Here is a 26,838-nt window from a genome sequence, read left to right on the forward strand (position 1 = left end):
AAAAGCCGCGAAGAAGAAAAGTTTGGACGTTGTCCGGAAATGAACGAAATGTCCGCCATCTTACTACAGATCAGTGCACAGTACACAGCAAACCGAAGCAATCAAAACAATCAAATTAAAGAACCATTCTGTCACATTTAATAAACTTGCAGCGTGGCTGTAATTCAAAGACAAGCGTCTAGTAGCTTTATTGAGATCAAAGTGACATATTTATTTAATAATGAGGTAAAACTGTATCAAAACCTGTGGATTTCACTGTTGAGAAGTCGTTGGCAGTAATTTTGTACTTTGGTTTTTGAATTCTTGATTTTTAAGGTTCTTGATAAAAAAGAAATAAAACAATGAGTTTTGTCTGCGGAAACCAACAAAATGCCCTTCCAAATTAATTTTAAAGAAGAGTCTGTGAAGTGCAAAAAAGCTTTTCATTTATGATCTTCACTAGTTTTTTAATAGATCCAAAAGGTAATCCTAAATCTGATTTTAATGAAATTTCCCCTATAGTTCCCACCCTCTTAGCACACAGACATTTCTTACTGTTAATTAATACATGGTCATAGTTCTATATGTATGTCTCTTTTTTATTTTAGCTACAAAAGCACCTTTGTAATTCTGTAACAACATTTGTATAAATGTTTTACTCTTTTTCATTTTTAAAAACAATTAGATATGTAAATTTGTTTTGAAAATGGTCAATCTGTTGCGGCATGTGTAAAAGTGTCTATATTGGCTTAAAAGTGGTAGAAATGGTGGAGGGGGTTTGGGGTAATGTAATTTAAAAAGTAGAAACAATTGGTTTAGACTGGAAAATAATAGTCATGACAAATCGTAAATGTGGTTAAATTGGCAAAACAAAAAATAGGTATGAAATATGGTGACAATTGGTAAAAGTGACAATAAGGGCCAATATGAGACAAAAATCTTCCATTTTCTTAAAATTATTACATAATATTTCCCTTAATTAAATAGAAATTGGTCACAAAATCTGGTAAATTTAATATGAAGATCTTGTTTAGAAGAATTAAGTCAGTTTTTGAGGCAAAAATTAAGCTCCATCTTGCTACGAAGACGTTCTTTGTACCTGCAGTTGTTCGCCAACGCGGAGGGTGGCGCTGTTGTTTTTTCCTCCATCCCGTTAATACAACGAGGAAGACTTCAGTTCACTGAATAGTTTGTAAATACGAGTCATAATTCCAATGTTTTCATCCATCTGCAGAGATTTTACTTCCTAATGGACTCTGGCTCATTATCATCAGGTAACGCTGCCACCTGTGTTTGATTAATTCTCCAAAAAAATGATTATATCAAGAGTTTACATGAGCTACAACAAGGTAAACAAGGGGAGTCAGAAAAGATCCCCATCATTCTCTACTTTGCTTTTTCCTTTTGATGTTTTACGTGAAATATTTGTTTTAAGTTAAATCACAACAAATTTTTAACGTGTGAAGTTATCCGGTATAATGCATTTTTATACTGGGAAGCGTTTTGGGAAGCATTTTTACAATGCTTCCCAAAACGTATTCTACTAGTCCCAGCTCCTGTACATTAGTTTAGACTTTTTAACAATTGTGTGTTTTTAATATTCAGATAGTGTAAAAAAAATGAAATAAAGAAGACATCATGCACAGTTACAAACAACTGCCTTAAATAAGAGCAAATAAAAAAAAATAAAAAAAATAGTGCTTCCTCTTGTTTTTGTTTTTTTGTTTTTTTTGTACGAGTTAAGCATACAGTTTGCCACATGACTTACATTAAATATAATTCAATTTAATTTTAAATCAGATAATATATATTAATTTTAGAAAAGAGTTCGTGAAGAGAAAAAAGTTTTTAATTTTTGGTCTTCGTCGTTTTTAATAGATCGAAAGGTAATCTTATTATTTAAAAAAAATAAATAAATAAATAAATAATATATATATATATATATATATATATATATATATATATATATATATATATTAAAGTAGTCTGATGTTTATTCAGTAAATAAGATATTACATCTCACTTAACATAGAGAAGCGTATCCACATTTAGTGCGCATTCATAAATGAGTAAAAGACCAATGAAACAAACATAAAAAGTGATGAGTTAGGTGTGTATAATTATAATATCACTTGTGTCAAACTCAAGGCCCAGAGACCCAATCTGACCCTATAGAGCAGTGTTTCCCAACCAGGGGTACGGGGTACGTGAGCACATTGCAGGGGATATGTGGAAAAATTAATCATTTATTTCCAAGATAATAAAAAACATCCTCAGTCATTTCATAAGTCCTTCAATAAAATGGTACGTGTGCGCTATGACTCGTTTTTAAAGTTTAAATGTCTGTTTAAAGGGGACATATTCAAAGAAGCTCCTTTTGTGGTAAATCTCATAAAAGTTATATATTGCACAGGCAGGTTAATTATTTGATTTTTATTTATCTATATTACTTATTATTTCTATGTATTCTTTTTTTTCTAATTTCAACTTTATTATTTTTCTTAAACAACAATGTAATCATAATATATTAGTAGTAATCATACAGTATTAATAATACAAACATTTACTATAAAATTATTTCTTATATTCATCATTTTTATTGCCTTGAAGGAAACATAATTTTATGTTTAATTTGAGTTAAATAAGAAGATAATGCCTGAATATTAATTGTTCAATTTAAGTAGATAAAATAAAATGACTTGCGTTGAATATTCAGTTGTGTTATGTTCTACTTTTGGAGAATCGTGAACATGTATGGGTGATAAGGTACCGATTTGGCCCCTAAAGAGAAATTAAAATAACAGAAAAAACAGTATTTCTTACCTGACTGCATTTTGTATCTTAATTAGTTCAAAGAAATCTTAAATTTTCAAAAATCCTGCATTTTTGTTCTTAAAATATTTAACATAATTTCCCCAAATTGAATAGAAATTGGTCACAAAATCAATAAAATTTAGGAGAAAAGATCCCACAGAGGCTATGTCATTTATTGCTTAGATATTGTCATTGTCTTACATAAATATTTATATGTAGAAGTTCAAACTGGGGAATTAATGTTGAAATTTCTTATTTTCTCACCTAGAAATTGCTGTGGTGTATAGTAACGTATCTATTATGTAAACTGAACCTAATGGTCAAATGAAGTTTTTCTCGCAACTGTCTTAGTTAAAAAATAATAATAATAATTTTTGCTGTTGTTTCAGGGAAATACATTTATTATTTGAATATTGTGCATCTGATTTGGGTGTAATTCACTATCCTAGTGATTTTATCTGATGACAAAACCAAAAAGCTCATTGGCTCCGCTGCCTCGGACAGAGATCCTTGTGTACTGGGTGCTGTCCTTTGGTTCTCACCTGTACTCATTCTACCAGCTGCACCAGTTCTCCAAAGGTAAGAAAAAAACCAGTAAATACTGGGAAGTGTTTCAACTTGACAAAAACTAATAACCTTTTTTAACTTCAGAGCATAAAGTAGGATTAGAAAGAGACTTCCATCTGGAGGAGGGCCTCCTTCAGGGATATCACAGGGTAAGTCTGATGCAGATTAAAGTCATGTGTTGTGTTGTACAGCAATGGAATATTGATTTAATTATTCTTCTTTTATTTTTGTCAGGACTCTTCAGACTTTGAGTGGAGTTTCTGGACCGAATGGGCCAAAAAATCTTTATTGGGGACCCTCCTCGGACATGGTGTGATATCAAGATTGACCAACGTATATTACCCCAAGGTAGAAAAAAAAACAGCAGTCGCAGTCATAGGGGGACAGTTTAGTATGGAAGAGGATTAGGGCCAATTTTGATAAAGAAAATAATTTTGGACAAATCAAGATTTAAGTCGAAATGTCGAAAATGAACTCAATATACAATATTCACCATACGAGAACACACAGCAGATTTTTGGCTGTGTATCCATGAATACGTTAAACTATACTACGAAGTTGGGTTTAACAACAAAGAGATTTTTGTTCTCTTAGAACTCATAGACACGGTGTTGTAATCCCTTTAAGGACTATAAGATATTACTTTAAGATATTATCAAAAACTTAATCTGTTATTGAGGAGCTACAGAAGCAGATTAGGGCCAGTTTTGATGGAGACTGTTGTCATATGGTGAACTGGCCCTAGTATGCATCCGTAGATTTGACTTCAATAGCAAACCTTCAACTTTATCACAATATTGTATTTGAGTTTCTTCTGAAAATTTTGACTTTATTATCAACATTTCGACTTCATTCTTGATTTGCATAAAATAGTTTTCTCCTTCAAAATCCTTTCTCCGTTTCCGTAGTTTTGCTATTGGTATGTGGTAATTTGGACTTTAATCTCATTTGAACTGTAATCTTGTTTTTTCAAATTTAATCTCGACTTTATATTTCATCTTTATTCTCGATATTTTAACTTTAATCTTGACATTTCAATTTTATTCTTTATTTGCCCAAAATTCATTTCTCCATCAAAATTGGCCCTAATCCGCTTCCGTAGTTTTGCTATTGATATACAGTATGTGGTCATTTCGACTTTAATCTCGTCTTTTTGACTTTAATCTTGACACTATATTTCAACTTTATTCTCGATATTTTAACTTTATTCTCGACATTTCGACTTTATTCTTGATTTGCCCAAAATATTGTATGTTGAGTTTATTCTCGAAATTTCGACCTTAATCTCAGCATTATATTTCTACTTCATTCTCGATATTTTAACTTTAATCTCGACATTTCGACTTTAATATTGATTTGCCAAACATTATTTCTCCATTAAAATTGGCCATAATTCAAATAGTTTTGCTATTGATATGTGGAAAAAAAAAAGAATAACTAACATTTTTTCCCACCAACAGCTCCAGGTGCCAGCACTCACTCTTTATGGGTTTTTGGCAGCCTACAGTGTGTTGGGGATTAAAGGTGTGTGTGTGCTGCTCGTACACCTCAGTGTGTCCTTTTCAGTGGCTCAGCTGAGAAAGCCAAAGCTGACATGGACGTGTAACCTGCTGCTGCTTTCCACTATTTACGTCCAACCCATTCAAAACATCCAGGTAGGCTGTGGCCACTTTACTGGTTTTATCTTAAATTTCTCAGATTACCTTTTTTTATAACTAAACCTGATGACTGTAGGATTTGTTATGGATATTTGCAATAGCTTTATGATTCAAAAATATAGATATGGAGATAATAGAGTCTTTGAGTTTAACTGTGGAAGAAGTAATGGAATGTATAACAGTGAAAATTACAAGTCCAGAAGGACGTAAGATAATAATCTGTTGTTTGTATTGTGCACCTGACTGTAAAATAGACATATTTACTGAGAAACTAACTAAAATGATAGAAGAAATCAAAAATAAGAGATTACTGATATGTGGAGACTTCAATATAAACATTTTAAATCCTTTAAAAAATACACACATTGAAGACTTTGCCAATTGCATGTACACAAATGGATTAAAACCTCTCATAACGCAACCAACCAGAATTAATAAACACAGCTCAACACTGATAGATAACATCTTCACAAACATACAAAACACAGATGTAAAGAGTGGTATATTAATAAATGACATTTCAGATCATTTACCAATATTTATGATACTAAACGCAAAAGAGAAGAAGAACCGTGAAAATCATAACACACAGACATACAGGAGACTGGAAGGAGGAAAACAATTAGAAAACTTTAAACAACAGATAAAAAGACAGACGTGGGAAAGTGTCTTCAAGGAAGAAGACGTGAACGTAGCGTATGACACATTTACAGACACAATAACGACAATATACGACAAATGCTGCCCTTTGAAACAACCAAAAGTAAAATAAACAATGTACCATGGATTAATAAGAAAATAGCCAACGTATGCAAAAAGAAAAACATATTATATAAAAAATATATAACAGAAAAAACATTAAAAGCAGAAATACGTTATAAAAAATACAGAAACAAAGTTAATAATTTACTTAGAGAAAAAAAAAGGGAATATTATGAAAAACAATTAAAAGAGAATAAAAACAAAAACAAAAAATTGTGGGAAATAATAAACAACATAACCATGCGCAAATGCAAAGAAAAAAATGCAGACCATTTTATAATAAACAATGTAAAAGAACACAATAAAAACATAATAGCACAAGAACTCAACAGTTTTTTTCATAAATACTGGAAAAGACATAGAGAAAGAGATAAATAAACACCCAACACTTAAATGGAACCATTTTGACAATGAGAAGAAAGACATTGATAAGTACCTTGTACTTGAAAAAGTAACAGAAGCAGAGGTGGACAGAATAATCACTACCAGTACCTCAAAAAAATCCAGAGACGTTAATAATCTAACTATGTCTAATAAAAACCATAACAGCTGAAATAACCCCGCCACTAACATATATAAGTAATCTATCATTCAAGAATGGGGTATTCCCAGAAAAAATGAAAATTGCAAAAATCAGACCGATTTACAAGGGTGGAGAAAAATGTAATTTCACTAATTATCGACCAATATCAATATTACCACAACTATCAGCGTGGCGGCGCTGCGCAGCCTTGGGCGGGGCGGGGCTGGTGGCCTGGGGCCCGCTGTCGTCCGGGGTGTGCTGGCGTCGGGGGGGTGTCTCGTGCCGGTGCGTGGGTCGTCGGGGGTCGCCTCCGTGGGGGGGGGGGGCTCTACTGGCGCCATTGGTGTGGGATGGCGGTACCGGGCTGGGGGTGCTTCGGTACTCGGGCTTGCCGGTCCGTGGCTGGCGGGGTGGCCCTGCTTGGCGGTAGATGGTGCCCTCTTTCGTCGGGGGGGCCGGGGCCGCCTCCCGGTGGAGAGTGTTATATCGTGGCGCCGGGTGGGCCTGTGCTGGCCCTGGTGCGGGCACGGGCCTCCCCCCTGCTCGGCCGCCCTCCTTGGCGGCGGGGGGGGCGTCGCTCTGGGCCGGCGTGCGGCGGGGGTCGCCCCCCTGGAGCACCGGGGGATGGGGTTGGTGCCTGGCTGCGCCCGGGGGTGGGGGGTGCCGCCGTGCTCCGCGGGGCCGTCGCGGTCTGGGGGGGTGCCGTGGGGGGGGTCTCCGGCTTTGCTGCTCAGGGGCCCGCAGTGCCGCTTGCCCGTCTGCACCATCTACCCTCTCGCGTGGCCCACCATGCGGACGGGCCCGGCTCGCACCAGACAGGCCTCCTACATGTACACTTCACCTCACTCCCAGCTGGTCTGGCTCACTCACATAATGCACCACACACCCATACCCAACCCTTGGGGGGCTGGATGGTGGGACTGGGGGTGGAGGGGGCCGCCACCTGTGTCACTATGTAGTGGCGTGGGGGCGGCACTCCCACCTCTAGTTACCATACTAATCCCTCCAATTTTAATCGCACTTCAACATGCCACCCCCCGGAGGGTGTACTCACCTACACCCTCCGGCCTATTACACCACATACACATATATCCACAGAGGCAGGATGGGGAGCACCGCTCCCCTCCTTCCCCCTTCTTTTAATTACACCCCATACATTCACTAAACACACATTCACACAGGGGATAGGGAAGTGCCTCTCCATTGGGGAATGGAGAGGCACCATAACAGGGTGGTGGGTTGGTTCACATATTTGGGCCTCTCCGGTGGGGGCCTGGCTCCTCTGTTGGTGGCTGGGCCACTGCTTAGAGTAAAAATACATCAGGATGGTGCGGTCGAGCGTGGCGGTGGGTCTCGGGGGGGCTTTGCTGGGGTCTCTCCTTGCGGGGACTTTCCGGGCGGTGTCGGCCTGGTGGGGCGCGGGGGTGCTTCCTCCCCTTGGGTGTGGCTGGGTGCTTGTTTCGTCTCCTGGTGGCCTTGGGGACGGGCCCCGCGGTGTGCGGGCCCGGGGCGGCCTGCCTCGCCGGTTTGGGGGGTGGGTGTGCTGGGGGTGGGCTGGTGTCCTCGCCGGGGTTGGGGCGGGGTTGCTTGGCGCCTCGGGGTGATGCTGTTTACTGGGGGGCGGCGCTAGCTGTTCCGGTGGTGGAGGTTGCTGTCGGCCGCCTGGTGGGTCTATCCTGCCGTTTGCGGACTGGTGGGTGGGTCCGGGGCATCTTTGGCTGGGGGCTGCTGTCCCGCACTTGATGTGTGCCATTGGGGTGCCTCCGTCCCCGCGGTGGGGATCGCCGGTTGCTCGCGGGCCGGCGGGGGGCGCTGCTCCGTTGCTGGCGCTGTCCGGGGGCGGCGGGCCCTGGGCTGCTGGCCGTGGGCTGTCCGGGGCTGTGCGGTCCTGCTGGGCCGTGGCCGGGTCCCGGGCGGGGGTGGGGGATGCGTCCCGGGGGGCTTGGCCCGGGGGCTTGCCCTTGGGGGGTCCTGGTCCCGGGGGGTGCTTGGCCTGCTGGCCGGGCCGGTCCTGGCGGGGGTCTTTCGGGGCGGGTGGCGCGTGCCGCGCCCTTGCGTACCTACTGGTACGGCCCCTGCTTGGGCAGTGCCCCGTGAGGTAGGGTGTCGGGGGCCGGAATAGGGGGGCCACATCCCGGCGGGGCGGTCTGGCTTGGCCCTTGGAGGGGGCCCTGGCTTTAAAAAAAAAAAAAAAAACTGAAGCTCGTGGCGCGGGCGGCATCAGTGAAGGGTGATCTGGGGCGCCGTGGGGGGCTAGGTTGGGGTGCCTGGGGGCCGGCGGGGAGACTCCCAGCGGCCCCCTGGTGCCTTATGCGGCTTGGGGTGTGGTCGTCCTCCCTGGGCGGGCTGCTCCTGGTGCTACATCCGTTCCGGGTCCTTCTGGCCTGGGGTCGGGCCCCTGCTGGCTCTGGGCTCGCCGGCGGGTGCCCACTGGCTGCCTGTTCGGCGCGGTTCTGGTCGTCTGCTGGGCGTGGGCTTCGGCTCCTCCGCTGGGGCCTCGGGCAGGGAGTTCTCTGGGCCCTCCCCTCGGGGGGTTGGGCGCGGGGGTGGGGTGGGGGGGTGGGGGGGTCGATGGGGTGGGGGGTCTGGGGGTTGGGGGTGGGATCGGTGCCGTGGTGCGCTGGGTCCTTGGCTCCTTGGGGCTTTCTCGGGTGTGTATGGGGGGGCGATGGCTGCCTCTCGGCTTGGGATCTTGGGGGCGTTCGGGGGACTGCTTGGCCGTGGGGTGGTCGCCGGGGGCCCTTAGGCTGCCTGCTCTTGCTGCTGGCCTGACTGCTTCTTCGGGCCCGGGGGCGGCTCTTGGGTTTTGCAGTGGCGGTACTTGGAAATACATTTGTCATGGATGCACTGGCCTTGGGCTGTGGGATAACACTCATACTGGGCTCAACCTTAGACACGTTGTTCCCAAATACCTGTTTTATGGAATTTCCACTCACCTCTTCCTCTGTTCACAGCCACCACCATTATTCCTAAACCACACACTGGTCACCAAACTGGCTTGACAACACAACAATAAACACAATATACACAACCACAATTTCACATCGCATCACTTAAAACTATTCCCCACCCATTCCATATCCTATCTTGTATCCCTCTTCCCTGTTAACTTCCCCACCCCTCTCCAACCCCTCACCTTGGTGTAACACTGCCCTCTCTTTTTTACATCCTCCCTTTAATAAAGTATTTCTTACCCTTCCCTAGGGAGGGCTGGTGACGGTCACAATTATGCAATGAAATAAATAAATTTATTTAATTGCAATAATAAAATATGCATTGCTGTCAAAAGATTGCACTTCTTGTAGTGTTAACCTTCGACAGCATGTGCAGACAAAAAAAAAAAAAAAAAAAATTCTGGAAAAACTGTTCATGACCAGACTCGACAAATTTATAGAAGACAATAATATACTACATGAAGGACAATATGGATTTAGAAAAGGACGTTCAACAGCAATGGCTATAATTGACATCACGGAGAATATAAGAGAAGCATTAGAAAAAAAACAATTTGTATTCGGAATTTTTCTGGACCTAAAAAAAGCCTTTGACACAATTAATCATGATATTCTAGAAGAAAAACTTCAAAATTACGGAATAAAGCGCAACGCCTTAAAATGGATTAAAAGCTATATGACAAATAGGAGACAATATGTTGACTTTGAAGAACACACATCAAAATGCCAAACCATACAATGTGGTGTTCCACAGGGTTCAATTTTGGGGCCAAAACTGTTCATTCTATACATAAACGACATTTTCAAAGTCACAAATTGCCTAAAACTAACATTGTTTGCAGATGACACAACCATTCTATGCACAGGCAAAGACATTAACACTCTAATAGAGTCAACAAATGAGGAACTATTAAAAATTCAAACTTGGTTAGATGTAAACAAATTAGCCCTAAACGTCAGTAAAACAAAATTCATTAACTTTGGAAAGAGAAAAAAAACAGGAGATATAAGACTGAAACTAAACAAGGAAATAATAGAACAAGTTAAAGAATATAGGGTACTAGGAGTGTGGATGGACGACAAGCTGACCTGGAAAAAACATATACAAATAGTTAAAAACAAAGTTGCTAAAAGCAGTTACATCCTATGGAAGCTTCAACAAATCCTACATACCAAATCACTTAAAACAATCTATTCTTCACTCATAGCATCGCACTTAAATTACTGCTCCGAAATATGGGGTAATAACTACAAAACGTATCTTGAACCACTATTTAAACAACAAAAAAAAGCTATAAGAATTTTACATAAAGTACCACACAACACACACACAAACGATTTATTTGAGAAGTCAAAATACCTAAAACTGCAAGAAATAATACACTATAACACACAAATACACGCATTTAGGGCTTCATCAAAAAAATTACCACATCAAATCCAAAAACGTTTCACATACAATCAAAATCCCTATGAATTCAGACATAAAAATGTGTTTAGACCAAACAGGATCATATCAAACGTTGGCAAATATAGTACTGTGTATAGAGCCATGAACCTCTGGAACAGCCTTGACGCAGAGACACAACAGTCCGATAATCTGAAACAATTTAAGGACAAAACGAGGAGGACATTTCTACATGCATACAGATCTCAAGACAACTCTCCATTGAACTCTACAGAGTTGGAGGAACGTAAACAACGACTGGAAAAGAAAGCTCGTGGAAATACGGGGGAAAAAGACTGTGAAGAGGAGTAACAGTAAAAAAAAAAAAAAAAAAAGGGAAGAAACGAGGTTGGATGTAAAATTATCTGTGTTCAAATTAGGGGACGGATCTAGATAAGCATAATGCTTTTTTCCGTCGCCCTTTCCGGCATGAAAAAAGGATGTGATTTTGCTCTGAATGTCAAATGAATTTCTGTGAATGCAACCGTGTCGGAAATGAACTGAATAAATAAATAAATAAATAAATAAATAAAGAAAGTAGATTTCCTTAAAAAAAAAAAAAAAGAAAAAAAAAAAGTTGCCTGAATAAAACAAAAGCCATAATTTATTATTCAAAAAGACAGAATGAACTTGCTGGAATTATAATTTTCTATATTTTTTTCAGAACTTTTTGAATAAAATATAAATGTTTTAGAATTAGTTTTTGATGTTGGATTATTCAATGTGCATTTAAATAACTCGAAGAACATTTTTTTTTTTGCTGCATTACTCCCATTTCTGTCACGTCTCCATTAAATTTCAATGCCTTATCTGCACATTTTTCCACTTTTAAGACTTGTAAACCCTTTCCACCACTTTTCCACCTAATGTTGCATATGTTGACCCATTTTGTCTCTTTTAACCTCTTTTCACAATATTTCATGCTTATTTTTGCCATTTTAACCACATTCACGATTTGTCATGCTCATTACTTGCCAGTTTAAAATAATCGTTCCTACTTTTTAAATTACATTACCCAAAAACCCCTCCCCACATTTCTGCCACTTTTAAGCCAATATTGACACCGTTTTTACCACTTTTTCTGTCAGGTCTTGGTCACTCTAATTTGCCATTTTTAACCAATTTCTGTGGTTTTTAAAATCCTATTTCACCACCTTTTCCCCCATTTTTTTGTCACTTTTAACCCATTTTATTTATGATTAAAACAAAGGATTTACATCTTTAAGATAACTGTAAACTATTGCACAAATAATAATATTTTATAACATTTTGCTGACTTAATGGTTGGGCCCCCAAAAGTTCTCCCCTTTATTCCCCCTTATAGATGGCCCTGTCTCCACATGACTGTTCTTTATTGTACATGTCTGTGTTCAACCACCCTCAGGTACAGTGGGGGTCCCTGGTCTCTGGAACCTTTATTTTGGCGATCACAGGCTGAAAAGTTTGGCTTTAGATGATTTTTGTGTTTAGCTGACGGGATCAGGCCCAAATATCACCACGAGAGGGCGCCATACGCCTTTATTAGAATGATCAGCCCTGTGGCATCTGCCTTCTATCCTGAGAGAAAGAAATGTAATCAAGCTTATTAAAACTATTTAAAACGTTTCTTAGACGAGGAATAATTCCCTATAGCTCTACGGTGTGATTTACAAAGAAATAGAAGCACTGACCAAAAAAAGTGTTGGTATTTTGTTCCAGATTTCATTGTAAGCTTTGTTACATTGTCATTAAAATCTGTCCTTTTATTCAAAGCACAGGTGAAGAAAATTGTTGATGTGCAAAGTAATTGTTTCCAAGCTACGGAGACGTCACCCCACACATGGTCAAAGCTGCTGCTGCTAATATATCTTAATAAGAGTTGAAGGAGGTGGAGGTAGTGTTAGCCATGATGAGTCAGGGCAGCCTACACAATATCAGACAGGTGATCGAGATGATTAAACCTTCTGTCTACATTAAAAGAAACCCACTTCTGCTAAATATAATTGCCTTAAAATGACATAGAAATGGCTCATGTTTTCTTATAATTACATCCATCTCTATAATCTCAGCAAGTTCTTTTTGTCTTCTTTTCGAATAATATGTTAAGGTTTCATTTATTCAGACATCAGGGGATCAAATTTACTTTGATCTCCTGACATGTTTTATTATCAACTGCCAGTCTTCTTCAGAGGCGTCTGCCGAGCGCTTTGATGTGTCCTTGACTTGTGCGTAATATTTCCTGCAAGTTCTTTTTGAATAATATTTTAAGGTTTCACTTATTCAGACAGCTGTTTATTAGGAAATGTGCTTTGATCTTCTGACATATTTCGATTGTCAACTGCCAGTCTTCTTCAGAAGCGTCTGCTGATCGCTTTGATATGCATGTCCTTCCACATAATTCCAGCAAGTTCTTTTCGAATAATATGTTAAGGTTTCATTTATTCAGACAATTGTTTTTTTAGGAAATGTACTTTGATCTTCTGACTTGTTTTGATTGTCAACTGCCAGTCTTCTTCAGAAGCGTCTGCTGATAGCTTTGATGTGTCCTTGACTTCTGTCTAATAATTCTAGCAAGTTATTTTTCGTCTTCTTTTTGTATAATATGTTAAGGTTTCATTTATTCAGACAACTGACATGTTTTGTTTCGACTGTCAACTGCTAGTCTTCTTCAGAGGCATCCTCCGATCACTCTGACATGCATGTTCTTGACTTCCGCTTAATAATTCCAACAAGTTGTTTTTGTCTTCTATTTTAATAATATGTTATGGTTCCATTTAAAAAACAGTTGTCTGAATAAATATCTCCTGTAAAATCACTACGTCAGGGTACAGTTTACGTCTGGGTACAGTTTATGTCTGGGTACAGTTTACGTCCTCATACAGCTGGGCCTCAGTTCAAATGGTTTAGAATTTGATAATAAGTGGAGTGAAGTAGACCTAATTATTCTCTTTTCCCTCCTGCACCCGTCCTCACATTCACTGTCTGGGAACATGTGTGCAAGCACGATTTTAGATGATGTTTTCAGCTCTCCCTGGAGAACCTTATGAGTTTGTTTTTATATTTAGAAAGAGCACGGCACATATTTCCCAACAGCTATGAATTAAACATTCCTTATTGTTTATTTTGGGAAAGAATGGTCTTTGTTCTTGCTTTGCACAGAGAGACTGGTATGAGACAGAGGAGGAGTACTATCTGCTGCTCTTCAGCGTCGCTGTGTGTGGACTGCGCTTCATCAGCTTCAGCCTGGAGCACTGCTGGAGCCCTTTGGATGGAGGTGCACCCGTGCAGCTCTTCTGGTTGTTTTCATACACCTTCTATCATCCATTTTTCTACAATGGACCAATTGTCTTATTTAAAGACTACACCGAGCAGGTGAGACGTCTACGAATGAAGGAACATTCTCTGGAGAAGGCTGAGTTGGGCTCAATTACAATTGTAATTGCGTAATTGATAATTGATTACAATTATGAACTAATTATAACTGTAGAAATATGTTACTGTTGTAATCATAATTGAATTGTAATTGAGTTCCGATATTTGACTTCAATACTATTTAATTAAACGCAAACCTGTGGAACCATGTTATAGTTTCATGGATGAGGAAGTCTAACAAGGTAACAAAGACATGAGAAACAAATTAGATTATATTTGTGTGTATTTTACAGCTGATTTAAGACATTGAACAAAACTGACTCGTCATTATAACCCACATGTATCAAACTCAAGGCCCGGGGGCCAAACCAGCCCATTAGAGCATCCAATTTGGTCCACAGGAGAAAGTAAAAATGACAGAGAAAGCATGAATTATTGTGTAAATTATCAAATAATCCAGTTATATATGGATAAATTCAGAAATTGAATAAAACTCCACTATGTTTCCTTTGTTTATAGCACATGAATGCAGTCATTTTTAATTGCAAAATGTGGAAACAACTCTCATTTGTCTACAAATCTTGCAATTTCTCACAAACGATGGCACAAAATTCCTCTAAATTACACAAAATTGGGTGACAAAATCAATAATGATTGAAGTGAATTCAACTGATATTGAAAACTAGGACACAGTTATGTTAAAATTGTTGTTTTTTTCCTCCCCCAGATATATTCTGCGGCCCACTTGAGATCTAACTGGTCCGTATTTGGCTTTGGACAAAAATGAGGATAATTATAATTGGAAAAATTGCTGGTCATTGTACTTGTAATTGAACATGGATAAATAAAGATGTAATTGTAATTGAAAAATTTAATTGACCCCAACCCTGCAGTGATTGGTGCTGCTTTTGTTGACAATTGTAACTTGAATCTCTACTTGCAGATGCAAAGGCTCACCAGCAACACCAGCAGCATGGCGTCGGCCGTCTGTCACATGGTGCTCACATCAGGACGCATCGTTGTGTGGTGGTTCATTGCAGAATGCATGATTCACCTTATGTACATGCACTCTATCCAATCCAATGAGACCTACATAGAAATCCTTCCTCCTTGGGCCTTAGGTGAGGTTTTTAAACTTCATGCATATGTTGAACACATTTATAGGTTCTGAAAAAATGTGTGTGACATAAAGATTTATGAGATTTAAAAACTGCTGATTCATGCCTTTCATCCTGTCCTCAATTCATAATCTATTTTCATTGATCTTTTTATAGCTGAAATAACACTTAAATGTTGGCTGATCACATTCTTCTCTTTGCACCACTTCATATTGATGACTTCTTTTCCCTGTAAATAATATAATTCATTTTACTCACTATTACAAGGGAGTGAAACTCATTTTAGTTCAGGGGCCGAATACTGAGCAATTTGATCTCAAGAGGGCCACAGATTTTGTGCTTGAAAATGTGTAATTTCAACATTATTGTGCCCTAGTTTGCACTTGTACGAATACATAAAATACAAAACATGGAAGAAACAGACAATGTCCAAGCAATAAGTGACAGCTATGAGTCCCAACAGGCTCTTCACTTTAAATTTCCCAGTTTTTTCTGACCAATTTCTATTGAATTAAAAGAAATATTATATTTATATATACAGTATATATATAATATTTAGAGATTTTGTAAAAATTTTGTGTTTTACATTAAAAAATTACAGCAATCATGTGATATAAGCACCGCGAAAACTGTGAGCAACTGCAAATGTTGTGCAAAACATAAAATGTGTAAGAAACCGACAATATCCAAGCAAAAAGTGACAGATATCATTCCCAACAGGGTCTTCACTTTAAAATTTCCTAGATTTGTGAACAGATTTTTATTTAATTAAGGAAAATGTTATGTAATAATCTAAAGAAAATTTGAATATTTTGTAAGAATTTTGATTTTGACTTAAAAAATTACAGCCATCATATGATATAATCACCAGGAAAACTGTGAGCCTCTGCAAATATTGTTGAGTTTTATATACATGATTACACGTTGATGTTTTCTCTGTCATTTTAACTTTCTCCTGCAGGCCAAATTGGATACTCCAAAGGTCCGGATTTGGCCCCCAGACTTTGACTTTGACACGTGCACTGGCTAATTAAAATGCTGATGATTTAACAACATATTTGTCAAAACTAGTTGACCCATTTTTCTTCATGAACCTCCCAAGTTTTCTTGTTTTGTTGTTGATTTATGTGCAAGTGCTGCTCTTCATGTTCTAATTGGAAACAAAATTCCACCAAAGTTAAACAATAATCGGGACTTTTATTTTGAAGCTAACGTCAACGCCTCCACTCTACATCCTGTTACAGGTGGTCTGGCCTTGGCGCTGGTCCAGTTCTTCTACGTGAAGTACCTGGTCCTGTTCGGCCTTCCGTCCATGCTGGCTTCGCTGGATAAACTGGTTCCTCCGAAGCTTCCACGCTGCGTCAGCGTCATGTGCAGCTTCACAGGGATGTGGAGGTGAGCGAGCACAGCACACGACCACATCATACAGTGTCACACGCGCAGCTTTTCCAAGTCAAGAGCTCTACTCGGGTAATTGCCGTTCTCTAGCAATCAGCTTTTAGGCTCGACACAGCAGAACTGTTTCATTTTAGGTCATTAGAAGCAATCAGAACAATAGGTCACCTCCACAATGTGAGCGTTACGCCAGACTCAGGGTTTATTCCACACTTGTAGGACGAATCTTGACAATATTCTGCCCTCTAAACTGTGAGTAGCAGTTAATAATTCATTAGGCAAGTGTAAAAATAGAAAATAAGCAACTTGCTTATCATTTTGTTACAAAGGTGCATTAGGGCCACATTGAAATCAAAAGAACTCTGAGCACTACGAGATTAAAGACGTAATATTATGAGAATAAAGTTGTAACTTTGAGAATAAAGCCATAATATTTCAACAATAAATTTGTAGTTTTATGAGAATAAAGTCTGAATCTTATGAGAATAAAGTCGTAATTTTATGAGAATGAAGTTGTAACTTTATGAGAATAAAGTTGTAACTTTATGAGAATAAAGTCGTAATATTTCGACAATAAATTTGTAATTTTATGAGAATAAAGTCTCATTCTAATGAGAATAAGGACATAATTTCATGAGAATAAAGTCGTACTTTTATAAAAAGTATGAAGATTTAAGTCGTATTATGAGAATAAAGTTGTAACTTTGAGAATAAAGTTGTAACTTTGAGAATAAAGCCGTAATATTTCAACAATAAATATGTAATTTTATGAGAATAAAGTTGTAATTTTATGAGAATAAATTTGTAATTTAACAAGAATAAAGCCGCAATTTTATGAGAATAAACTCCTAATTTTATTAGATTAAAGTCGTAATATAAATAATAAGAAATATAATCTCACTAAATGCTCCACGTTCTCCATAATGCACTAGTGACCTGTTTGTTTCATTTTTATTCTCATAAAATTGCAACTTTATTCTCGAAATATTACAACTTTAATCTCGTAGTGCCCAGATTTTTATTTGTATTTTGATGTGGCCCTAATACTTCATCGTAGGTTGTAGTGGGTTAAGTGCTGAAACATTTTAATTTTGGTAGCGGGGTCTTGTTTTCTCCGAGAGGAGTAAATAAAAAGTCTCAGATAATGACATCAATAACAAAACCAATTGGGAACGACGACAACCTGCTTGAAAAGGGCACGGCAATGAAGTTGACGGATATCTGTGGCAGTCTTTGCATCAGCCTTTAAGCTGTGAGTCACAACTGCTGACACTCAATGCACAAACACACACACACACACATGCACACGGTAAAAAAAAGTCTTTTGGAGGTTAAAGACAGCCAATGCACAATCAATCCAACTAATTTATTTCCCTGTAAAGGTTTGTTTATCTGCTCTCTCTTTTATTGGGGAGTGACTTCATGATTTTTACATGAGTGAGACCAGAGGTGTAAAGAGTACTGATATATCCTGCTCAAGTACAAGTAAGTCATACTTACAGTAAACATCTCATGTATAAACTTAAAAAGGAACTTAATTCAGTTTTCACAAAGCCATCTGTATAAAATAAAATGTTTGTCAAAATGTCCAATTATTTTTTTAAATAAAATAACACCAATTAATTTAATTCAAAATAAAGAAAAATGTCAAGCTCTAAGTAAGTCTAAATGTATTAACTCAAAAACTGAGAAAATAACCTGCATTTAATGCTGTTTTTGACGCGGTGCATTACGTTTAATCTGATTGGTCGGCTGTGATGTGATGGATTTGATTGTTGTCTGGTCATTTTCATTTTTTTGTAGTTTCACAATGTCCGTTGATCATTTTACAAACAAAAAATAACAACTTACTCAGTAACGGTTGGGTGTAGAAATGTAAAACTTAACTTCTTTAAGTGAAATTACCGATTTTTAAATATACCAAAAAAAAGTACACATAAAGGCGACTCAATTACAGTAACGTAAGGCCTGTAGGTTTTTCCATTTGTGTGTAGAAGTGTCATCGAGACAGAGAATTCTGTCACCATTGGTGTGTGAATATGGCTGATATTGCAAAGTGCATCATGACATCTTCTGTACGTCCATTTATCATTTCCTGCATCACACAAGAAATCAGGACTCGTCAATGACCGTAGTTTTATCATTTGAGGAAAATTCATTCATCCGATAAAAATGTAAATACACAATAAAAGTTCTGTCGACATCAGATCAGAAGTTTGGAGTTTCCACTTCACAACGGGCCTGTACTACAAAGCTTGATAAGTTTATCCTGGATTTATCAGCATTAGCGGGCTTCACCTAATCAAACATTCTCCGTCAGAGAGTCCCTGTACTACGAAGCAGGATATAAATATGTTCACTTAAGACAGGTGATTTAAGCCTGGCTACGTGTGTGCTCTTGTGACAGGGGTGGAGATTGCAGTGTCAGAAATAATTATTTAAAAATATGAAGAATTAAAATTCATTTTTCAGACCAAAAACAACACTGTTGCTGCAGAAAAAGCAGGAAGGAAGGAATGCAGGCAGGACGTGGCCGACACAGGCTTCATCAGCTGACTGTAGATCAGTCCATCAGATGTAAATCAATACCTTTGCTAAAGAATGTTATCAGTAAATGAAAGGATTGTATTTATCCATTAATAATCTTTTTTTTCCCTAGACACAGCTGTCAGATCTGCACCAACCAGGATCTTCTAACAATGGGCAGCTCATTTTACAAGAGAACTGATTGGTCAGGAGGCGGGGCTTTAGTACTCGCTCAGATTTTATTCACTTTATAACCTGGTCCCAACCAGGTTAGTCGTTCAGCCTAAGTTACCATGGTGACTTAGGGCAGTAAGGAGTTAGCCAGCGTCGTAGTACAACACACATCGAATACATCTCAGAAGTTAGCACAATAAGAGAAAATCCAGCTTCGTAGTACAGGCCCTTAATGTTAAAACTGGAGCAAAAACAAATAATTGTAGAGAACATAGTAAACATCTTGTCTCTGAATAAAAACTACATCTAAAATAAAAGCTGGTAATAAAAAATAAATGGGAATAGAATGTTCCAGAAGATCAGGACACATTAAAAAGTACAAATATTCAAAGAAAATCTAGCTAATGAGCCGTCTATCAAAGCGTTCTACTGGGAACATGTGATACCCACAGGCTTTTATTCCATGTTTCCGTTGTACTGTAATTAACAAAGGTAACTGCTTCTTCCTGCCTTTTCTGCTGGAGTAAAAAAAAAAAAAAAAACGATGGCGTGGCTCTAAACATGTCTGACATTTGCTGACACCAACACACTTAAATCCTGCTGCTGTGCTGAGTTGGCCCCGACGTCCTCCACATTGATGGAATGCATAAAACTGTTCATGGATATCATTTAGCGAATGGCTTCAGTTTATGTACACCAGGGCCAAATCTAATCTTCCTAATGACACACACACACACACACGCACACACACACACACACACACACACACACACACACACACACACATGCTTGATGAAAACTGCCCAGATCTGAGTTGATACAATGCTTCTGGTGTGTCTCAGAGTAGTATTGTTATGTAAATGAGTGGTTGAAATGTGTATTCTGTTCACTCTCAGGCACTTTGATGAGGGGCTCTATCGATGGCTCATCAGGTAAGGAGACTCTTCAGCTGCAGCAGACAAACTAATTCTCATGTTAATGATGACTAAAAATGTGCATCCGTCCCTCTGTCCGTCTGTCATCATCATCAGCCGAGCAACATTGTTCAGGTGATGTTCTCGACCCCTCCCGGTGCGTTTCACCATAATGGACGAGGGGCTGATATTTGCATGCAGGCTTTTTGATGATTATGAGCTTGCATGGTGTTGGTGAACACTGCTCCTGCACCCTGGAGAAATGCCTCTTTATTTAATATGTGCATACGCAATGGAAAGCGAAACATTATTGGTTGGTTTTGCTTTTAATGATGCACACTCTGCCGAGTACTTCCTGTTGGGAGTTCACGGTCGGTTCGGTAGACACACATCGCTGCACTGTTGTCAGAAACACGCTAGGATTATTCAGTAGTTTGTTTATTTTTATTATTACCTCAGACAAGCACGAAGCGCAGAGCGGAAGGTTATGTTTTACCCTGCGTTTATCTGTTTGTCTGTTTGCAAGACAACTTGAAAGGTTATGAACGGATTTGGATGAAATTTTTAGTAAATGCTGATAATGGGACAAGGAACAGATGATTAAATTTGGTGATGTTCTGGATTAGCAAAAATGAGAAAAGGCCAAAAAATAGGAGCTGTGTCTGAGCCTGCACCTTTAAGCGCGGTGGCTTATGGGTGAATGTCCCGCCCGGTACTCGGCGGAGGTCTTCGTTCTCTAAGTGCTCTAGTTTAATATGTTACGGTTTTATTTATTATTTACAACTGTTTTTTAGGACATTTACTTTGATCCCCTGACACGTTTCGACTGTAAACAGCCAGTCTACTTCAGAGGCATCTGCTGATTGCTTTGATGCGTCCTTGGCTTCCGTATAATAATTCCAGCAAGTTCTTTTTGTCTTCTTTTAAAAAAATTGTTAAGGTTTCATTCATTCAGAAAACTGTTTTTTTTAGGAAATTTACTTTGATCTCCTGACACGTTTTGACTGCCAACTGCCAGTTTTCTTTGATGTGCCTTTGAATTCCACGTTGTAATTTCAGCACGTTATTTTGTCATCTTTTTAAATAATATGTTAAGGTTTCATTTATTTAGATACAACTGTGTTTTAGGAAATTTTAGGAAATCAGCAGATGCCTCTGAAGATGTCTGGCAGTTGACAATCGAAACATGTCAGGAGATTCAAGTAAATTTTCCAAAAAAACTATTGAAAAACTATCTGAATAAATGAAACCGTAACATATTATTCAAAAATAACTTGCTGGAATTATTACGCGGAAGTCAAGGACACATCAAAGCCATCGGCAGACGCCTCTGAAGAAGACTGGCAGTTGACAGAGAGCTGCTAACCCTTTATTTATGCAATTAAAAACACTGAAATCTAATGAATTAATTAGAATACAACCTTCTAAAAACCATGTATGAAGCTCATCTGGAAAGTTTACCGGACAATTTGCAAAACAGAAATACCAAGAGAAAAAGTAGATCTGAACGAAGGTTTTTACAAAACCCAGGTTTCAATCAGTTGCAAAGGAACGATGTATCTCAATCAAAAGTCAAATTTAAACTTCCAAGTCCATTCATGTATTTAAGAAGAATGTTAAATATTTAATGTTACAAAAATGTGTCACTGTGGAGTAGCAGATCAACTTTTGTTTATATATGTATTATTGTGTATTGATACCTTGTAATTGATAAGACGGCTGCATCAGACCTCTTAAATGAACTGGAACTGTTATTGATCTTGTGTTGATAGGGGGCAGACATTATAAGGTATTCTTTCTGCTCCTTTTCATTCATATGTTAAATGCTGTTGTTTTATTTGCTTTTTAAATTAATGAAATTAAAAAAAAAAATGACAGTTGAAACATGTCAGGAGATCAAAGTGAGTTTCCTAAAAACCAGTTGTCTGAATAAAGGAAACCTTAACATGTTATTAAAGAAGATGACAAAAAGAACTTACTGGCATTATTGTTTATTATTTATTATTCAGTGCTAGTGTTTGTTGACCTTTACAGTGTGGTGGTGTCTGTGTACATCTGCTGCACAGATGCTACGAGAGAAATGAATACATATCCCAGAGTAGCTCCAATTAATTTGCTATATCTCCCTGAATTTGAATTTAAATTGCAAATGCCATCTCCAGTTTATTCATGTCGTCCACTGGAAATTGTTTTCTTTCTCCAGCCCTAATGGCATTGCTTACAATTGTCCCCGTGCAGATGCAAAACAGTACCTGTGGCACAATGAGCCCGTGTTCCATCTTAGAAAAAGAGCTTTTTAAAGAGGTTTTAATGCAGCTCTGAAATTTGTTGGGGAAGAGTGGTGGAGGAGTGCGGAGGTGTTGAACGATGCGCTCCACATGAGTCACTGACACGCCGTCTCCCTGGGCAGCCAAGTGGCTCATTCTTTACCCATTCCCTTACATGTGTCATGCTCTCTGTCAGTCATCATCCAACAAATGAGCTCTCTCTGCCAATAATGAGGGTTTGAGTGTCTGATATTTTCATTCGGGACACTTTTACTTGTAAACAGGCGAGGACTGACCCAACACAGTTTGTGTAATGAACTCATGTAGTAAAGGTTTAAATATAAAACCTTGAGATTGTCGATCTCTCTGCCCACACATTGTTGTGGTGTGAATAGAACAACAGATTTGTTTTACCTCGAGGCTACATGTTCACAAAGAAAACAGGGATAAGTTTTACCTGTAACTGTGGGAGAGTTGATGTTTCTGGTGCTTTTCCTCTTTTTTTTATTGTGGCCAGATAAACACGTTTTTCTTCCCCTGAGAGTACCGGTACTGTCCAAGTAGATTTATAGTTTTTGCAGCTTTATGTGCACAAATGTATTAGTATTTATATTTTATAAAAATTAAATATGGTTAGGGCTGCATTTATGGCTCAGTTAAAGTCAAAACATTATTTTTTTCCAACACAGCAGATGCTCAAAGTACTCAGATGTTCCAAATCCAAATTAGAGATTATCCATAGATTAATGCAGGGGTTCTCAACCTTGGGGTCAGGATCCCATTTTTACCCTTTTTCTGCAACTACACCAAACTTGCCATATTTTAACCCATTTTCATCTCTTTTTCTTGCCATAATTTTGCTCCTTTTAATGCATTTTTGCTACATTACTCCCATTTCTGCCACTTCTCCATCACATTTCAATGAATTTTTTCGGCACTTATAAAGTCTTTCTACCACTTTTCCACATAATGTTGCATATGTTGACCAGTGCTTAGTTGTAATCATCAGGTCCCAGAGCACAGGCCGCCTGTTGTTCTGACAGTAAGAGAGTGACAGAATAAAACAATTTTTAAAGTACCTTTTGCAAACTAAATGGGCAAATAATATCACGTGAACACAAACAACCAAATAACCTAAAGTTTAAGAAAAGAATGATGAATCAGCGTTAAAGAAGCACGGACAACCGCCCGTTACGGGGCGCATCGTCTCTCACTCTGAGTGACAGCTGTCAAATCTGCCATGTTTCAGCACCAAGGACAGCGCAAAAACACAAAAATCCAACATTTTTACAAGCTTTTACACCCATAAGGCCATAAACTCCTCTATTGAATCAGCAGCACAGCTTCCGTGCTTACCTTTTATTTACCAAAACAGCCAAAAAAAAAAAAAACAGCCATGGAGAGCTTTGTATTTTCGCAACTTTTTTACATCTTTCTCAGGTGAGGCCTACCTTGTCTTTCATAAACCTAGAGTAGCAGCTCATCTTGGCTTTGAACTGAGATAGTTCAGGATAGTTCTCCTCATGTTTCCAGGCAGTTGGAGGCAGGTTCTAGTGCCTTAGCATCTTTGCTACAGGTGTTGCTACTTGCTACGCTAAGTGTTGCTGCTCTTCTCTGCGATTTCCACTGAAACAACCTTGGACTTCTTTACCTCAGGCTTAGCTTCACTTATTGTCTTAAAAAAAACTCTTTAAATCCAACTGCCTTTTTTTTATAGCCATTTTCTACCATTTTCTACCATCTTCTAGGCTGACAAGACACAATTTTAGTGGAAAACCACACTTTAGACGTAGTGTGGGCGTGGCCTGACTTTCTAATAATAATGATAATAATGATGGCTTGGATTTATATAGCGCTTTCTTCGAGGAGACTCAAAGCGCATTACAGAAACCATTATTCATTCACACCAGTCACTCACACAGTCATACCAGTGGTGGTAAGCTACAATGTAGCCACAGCTGCCCTGGGGCAGACTGACGGAGGCTTGGCTGCCATTTCGCGCCTACGGCCCCTCTGACCACCATCAACATACATGCACAATTCATACTAACTCATACAAGGACACAACGACCATGACTCGGTTAGAGCGGGATTTGAACCCCCTACCCTTCGGTCACCCTTCGGTGACTGGACAACCCACTCTACCACTGAGCCACAGATTTTATTCACCAGGTACAGTTTAGAAAAGTACAAGGAATTTAACCCGCCATCATGTTTAGATGAGAAGTGGGGTAAGAACAATGGGTAAGAAGAAGAGGTAAAAAAAAAAAAAAAAGAGCAAAAACCAAACTAAACCCAGTGATTTTAACTCAATAAAAGACACAGCTATTCAAATATGATACTTAAAGATGTAATCAAAATAACTAAAAGCAAATGAGGTGCTGTCAAAAAATAAATAAATAATAAATAAATAAACAAGGTGCTTGATCTAATCAAAATAAGTGCTGGTCAAAATCTGGGAGGTGCCGGATCTTGCTCTGGCAAGATTCAACCCAAACTAAGCTCTGATTATTGTCACTTTTAACCTCTTTTCACCAGTATTTCATTCATATCTTTGCCACATTCACGATTTGTCAAAAGCCCATTATTTGCCAGTTTATAAACTAATTGTTTCCAATACCGCAACCTTTTTTTTTTTTTTTTACCACTTTCTATCCATTTTTGACCTCTCTAATTTGCAAAATCCCTTTTCCATAATTTTTTGGTCACTTTTAACCCATTTTATTTCTGATAAAAATAATAATAAACGTCCTGGTTAACAGTGAATATTATTCAGATAAATGATCACAGATTCATAAAACAATAGACCATCATTTTACTGACTTTAGGGATGGACCCAAAAATCTCTCCCCTTTATTCCCCCTTATAGATGGTCCTGTCTCCACATGACTGTTCTTCAATGTTCATGTCTGTGTTCAACCACCTTCAGCTACAGTGGGGGTCCCTGGCATTATTTATTTTGGCCTGAAAAGGTTGAGAACCACTGGAATAATGTACCAGTACATCCCCAAAATAATCATATTTCCGATGCACACCTGCTTCAATTCCATCCATATTTAAATGAGCAGAATATGTTTGCATTGGTGCTGAGGTTTGTGGAGCTCCACCTGCTCCATCTGCTTCTACGCCTTCTTTCATCCTTTAGAGGAGGCCAGGCTCTATTTCAGGCTCAGGAAATGCTGGCTCAACTTTCAAGGGCATTGATTAGCCACAGGGTGTACGAGATAATTAGATCCCAGTTCAGCAACAGTGCACACAATGAGACGATAAGTTCGCTGTTGGAATAACGCAGCGTCATCACGATCTCTTAAGATCTCATAAACATGTATCGACGTTTTTTCTCGTAAGCAGAACCATGTTTGGTTGTAGTTGGTGGGAAATGTATTTCAGGTGGTGGGAAATGTATTTCAGGTGGTAATTTCAACAAGTTAATTTTGTCTTCTTTTTTGAAATAATATGTTATTCAAACAACTTTTTTCAGGAAATTTACTTTGAAATCTACATTGGAATGTACTTTGATCTCCTACTAGGAGATCAAAGTACATTTCTAAGTACATTTCCTGAAAAAAGTTGTCTGAACAAGTCATATATTATTTCAGGTGGCTTTTATAAGGGGTTAGGTCAGTGGTGCCAAACATGCGGCCTGTGGGCCAAAATCGGCTCGCCAGAGGGTCCAGTTCGGGCTGCACAGTTTCAGTGACAGTGGGGACACAACACATAGTTTTTGTGAAAAATTAAAAATAAAAGCTCATGTTGTTATTCCTCTGTGAGCTGTGATCACACTTAAGCCATTATATTGTTGAAATTGTAGGTTTTTATTTCAAATTTTATTTCTTAACAAGTTTGTGTTGTAAAAGTTTAATAGTTTAATATCATGTCAATTTCTTAATGTATTAAAACTTCTTTGCACTAAAACATACATGAATTTAGAGTTGTATTTATTTACAGATCATTATTTTTTGCATGCACTGAATGTTTCAGTTTCAGTTTATTTGCCATTTGCAGTATAATAAAAACCACTTTGGAAGATACGATGCAAAGAGCAGAAAAGCACAATAAATAAATAAAAAAGTAATAGGTAGTTTTGTTCAATAGTTGCTCATTTTAGAGCTTTTGAAAAATACTAAACATGAGGTGGTCCCCATAAATGATCTGTATGTTGTTAATGTTCAAGTAGAATTTTAAATGCTTTAATGGGCTTACTTTTTTCAATTCTTGGCAATTGTTCTATAAAATCAAATTCTCACACTTTATTAACTTTTCAATAGCTCAGAGTGTATCAAATGAAGTTTTTGGAGCCCTCTCACGTCTCATGAAGTGTTTTTCCTCCAGGTGCTCCATCCTGTATATTAGATCATTCTGTGTGAACAATGGAATATTGAACAGTGC

General features: G+C 38.6%; 1 protein-coding gene across 3 annotated transcripts in view; it reads left to right on the plus strand.

Moving 5' to 3' along the window:
• Positions 1–1,130: 1,130 nt before the first annotated feature.
• hhat (hedgehog acyltransferase) overlaps positions 1,131–26,838 on the plus strand; it is a 35,983-nt gene continuing 10,275 nt past the window's right edge. The window contains exons 1-9 of one of the 3 annotated variants that reach the window (XM_028467879.1): positions 1,131–1,253; positions 3,243–3,372; positions 3,445–3,509; positions 3,595–3,708; positions 4,821–5,015; positions 13,843–14,055; positions 14,999–15,176; positions 16,418–16,568; positions 20,165–20,200. In XM_028467879.1, the coding sequence (XP_028323680.1) occupies positions 3,255–3,372; positions 3,445–3,509; positions 3,595–3,708; positions 4,821–5,015; positions 13,843–14,055; positions 14,999–15,176; positions 16,418–16,568; positions 20,165–20,200 (1,070 nt within the window). In that variant the 5' untranslated portion in view covers positions 1,131–1,253; positions 3,243–3,254. Of the gene's footprint in view, positions 1,254–3,182; positions 3,373–3,444; positions 3,510–3,594; positions 3,709–4,820; positions 5,016–13,842; positions 14,056–14,998; positions 15,177–16,417; positions 16,569–20,164; positions 20,201–26,838 lie in introns of all 3 variants that reach the window. The other 2 variants (XM_028467880.1, XM_028467881.1) reach the window with 2 other exon arrangements.

The sequence above is a fragment of the Gouania willdenowi genome, chromosome 15 (genome assembly GCF_900634775.1).
Source record: "Gouania willdenowi chromosome 15, fGouWil2.1, whole genome shotgun sequence".
NCBI lineage: Eukaryota > Metazoa > Chordata > Actinopteri > Blenniiformes > Gobiesocidae > Gouania > Gouania willdenowi.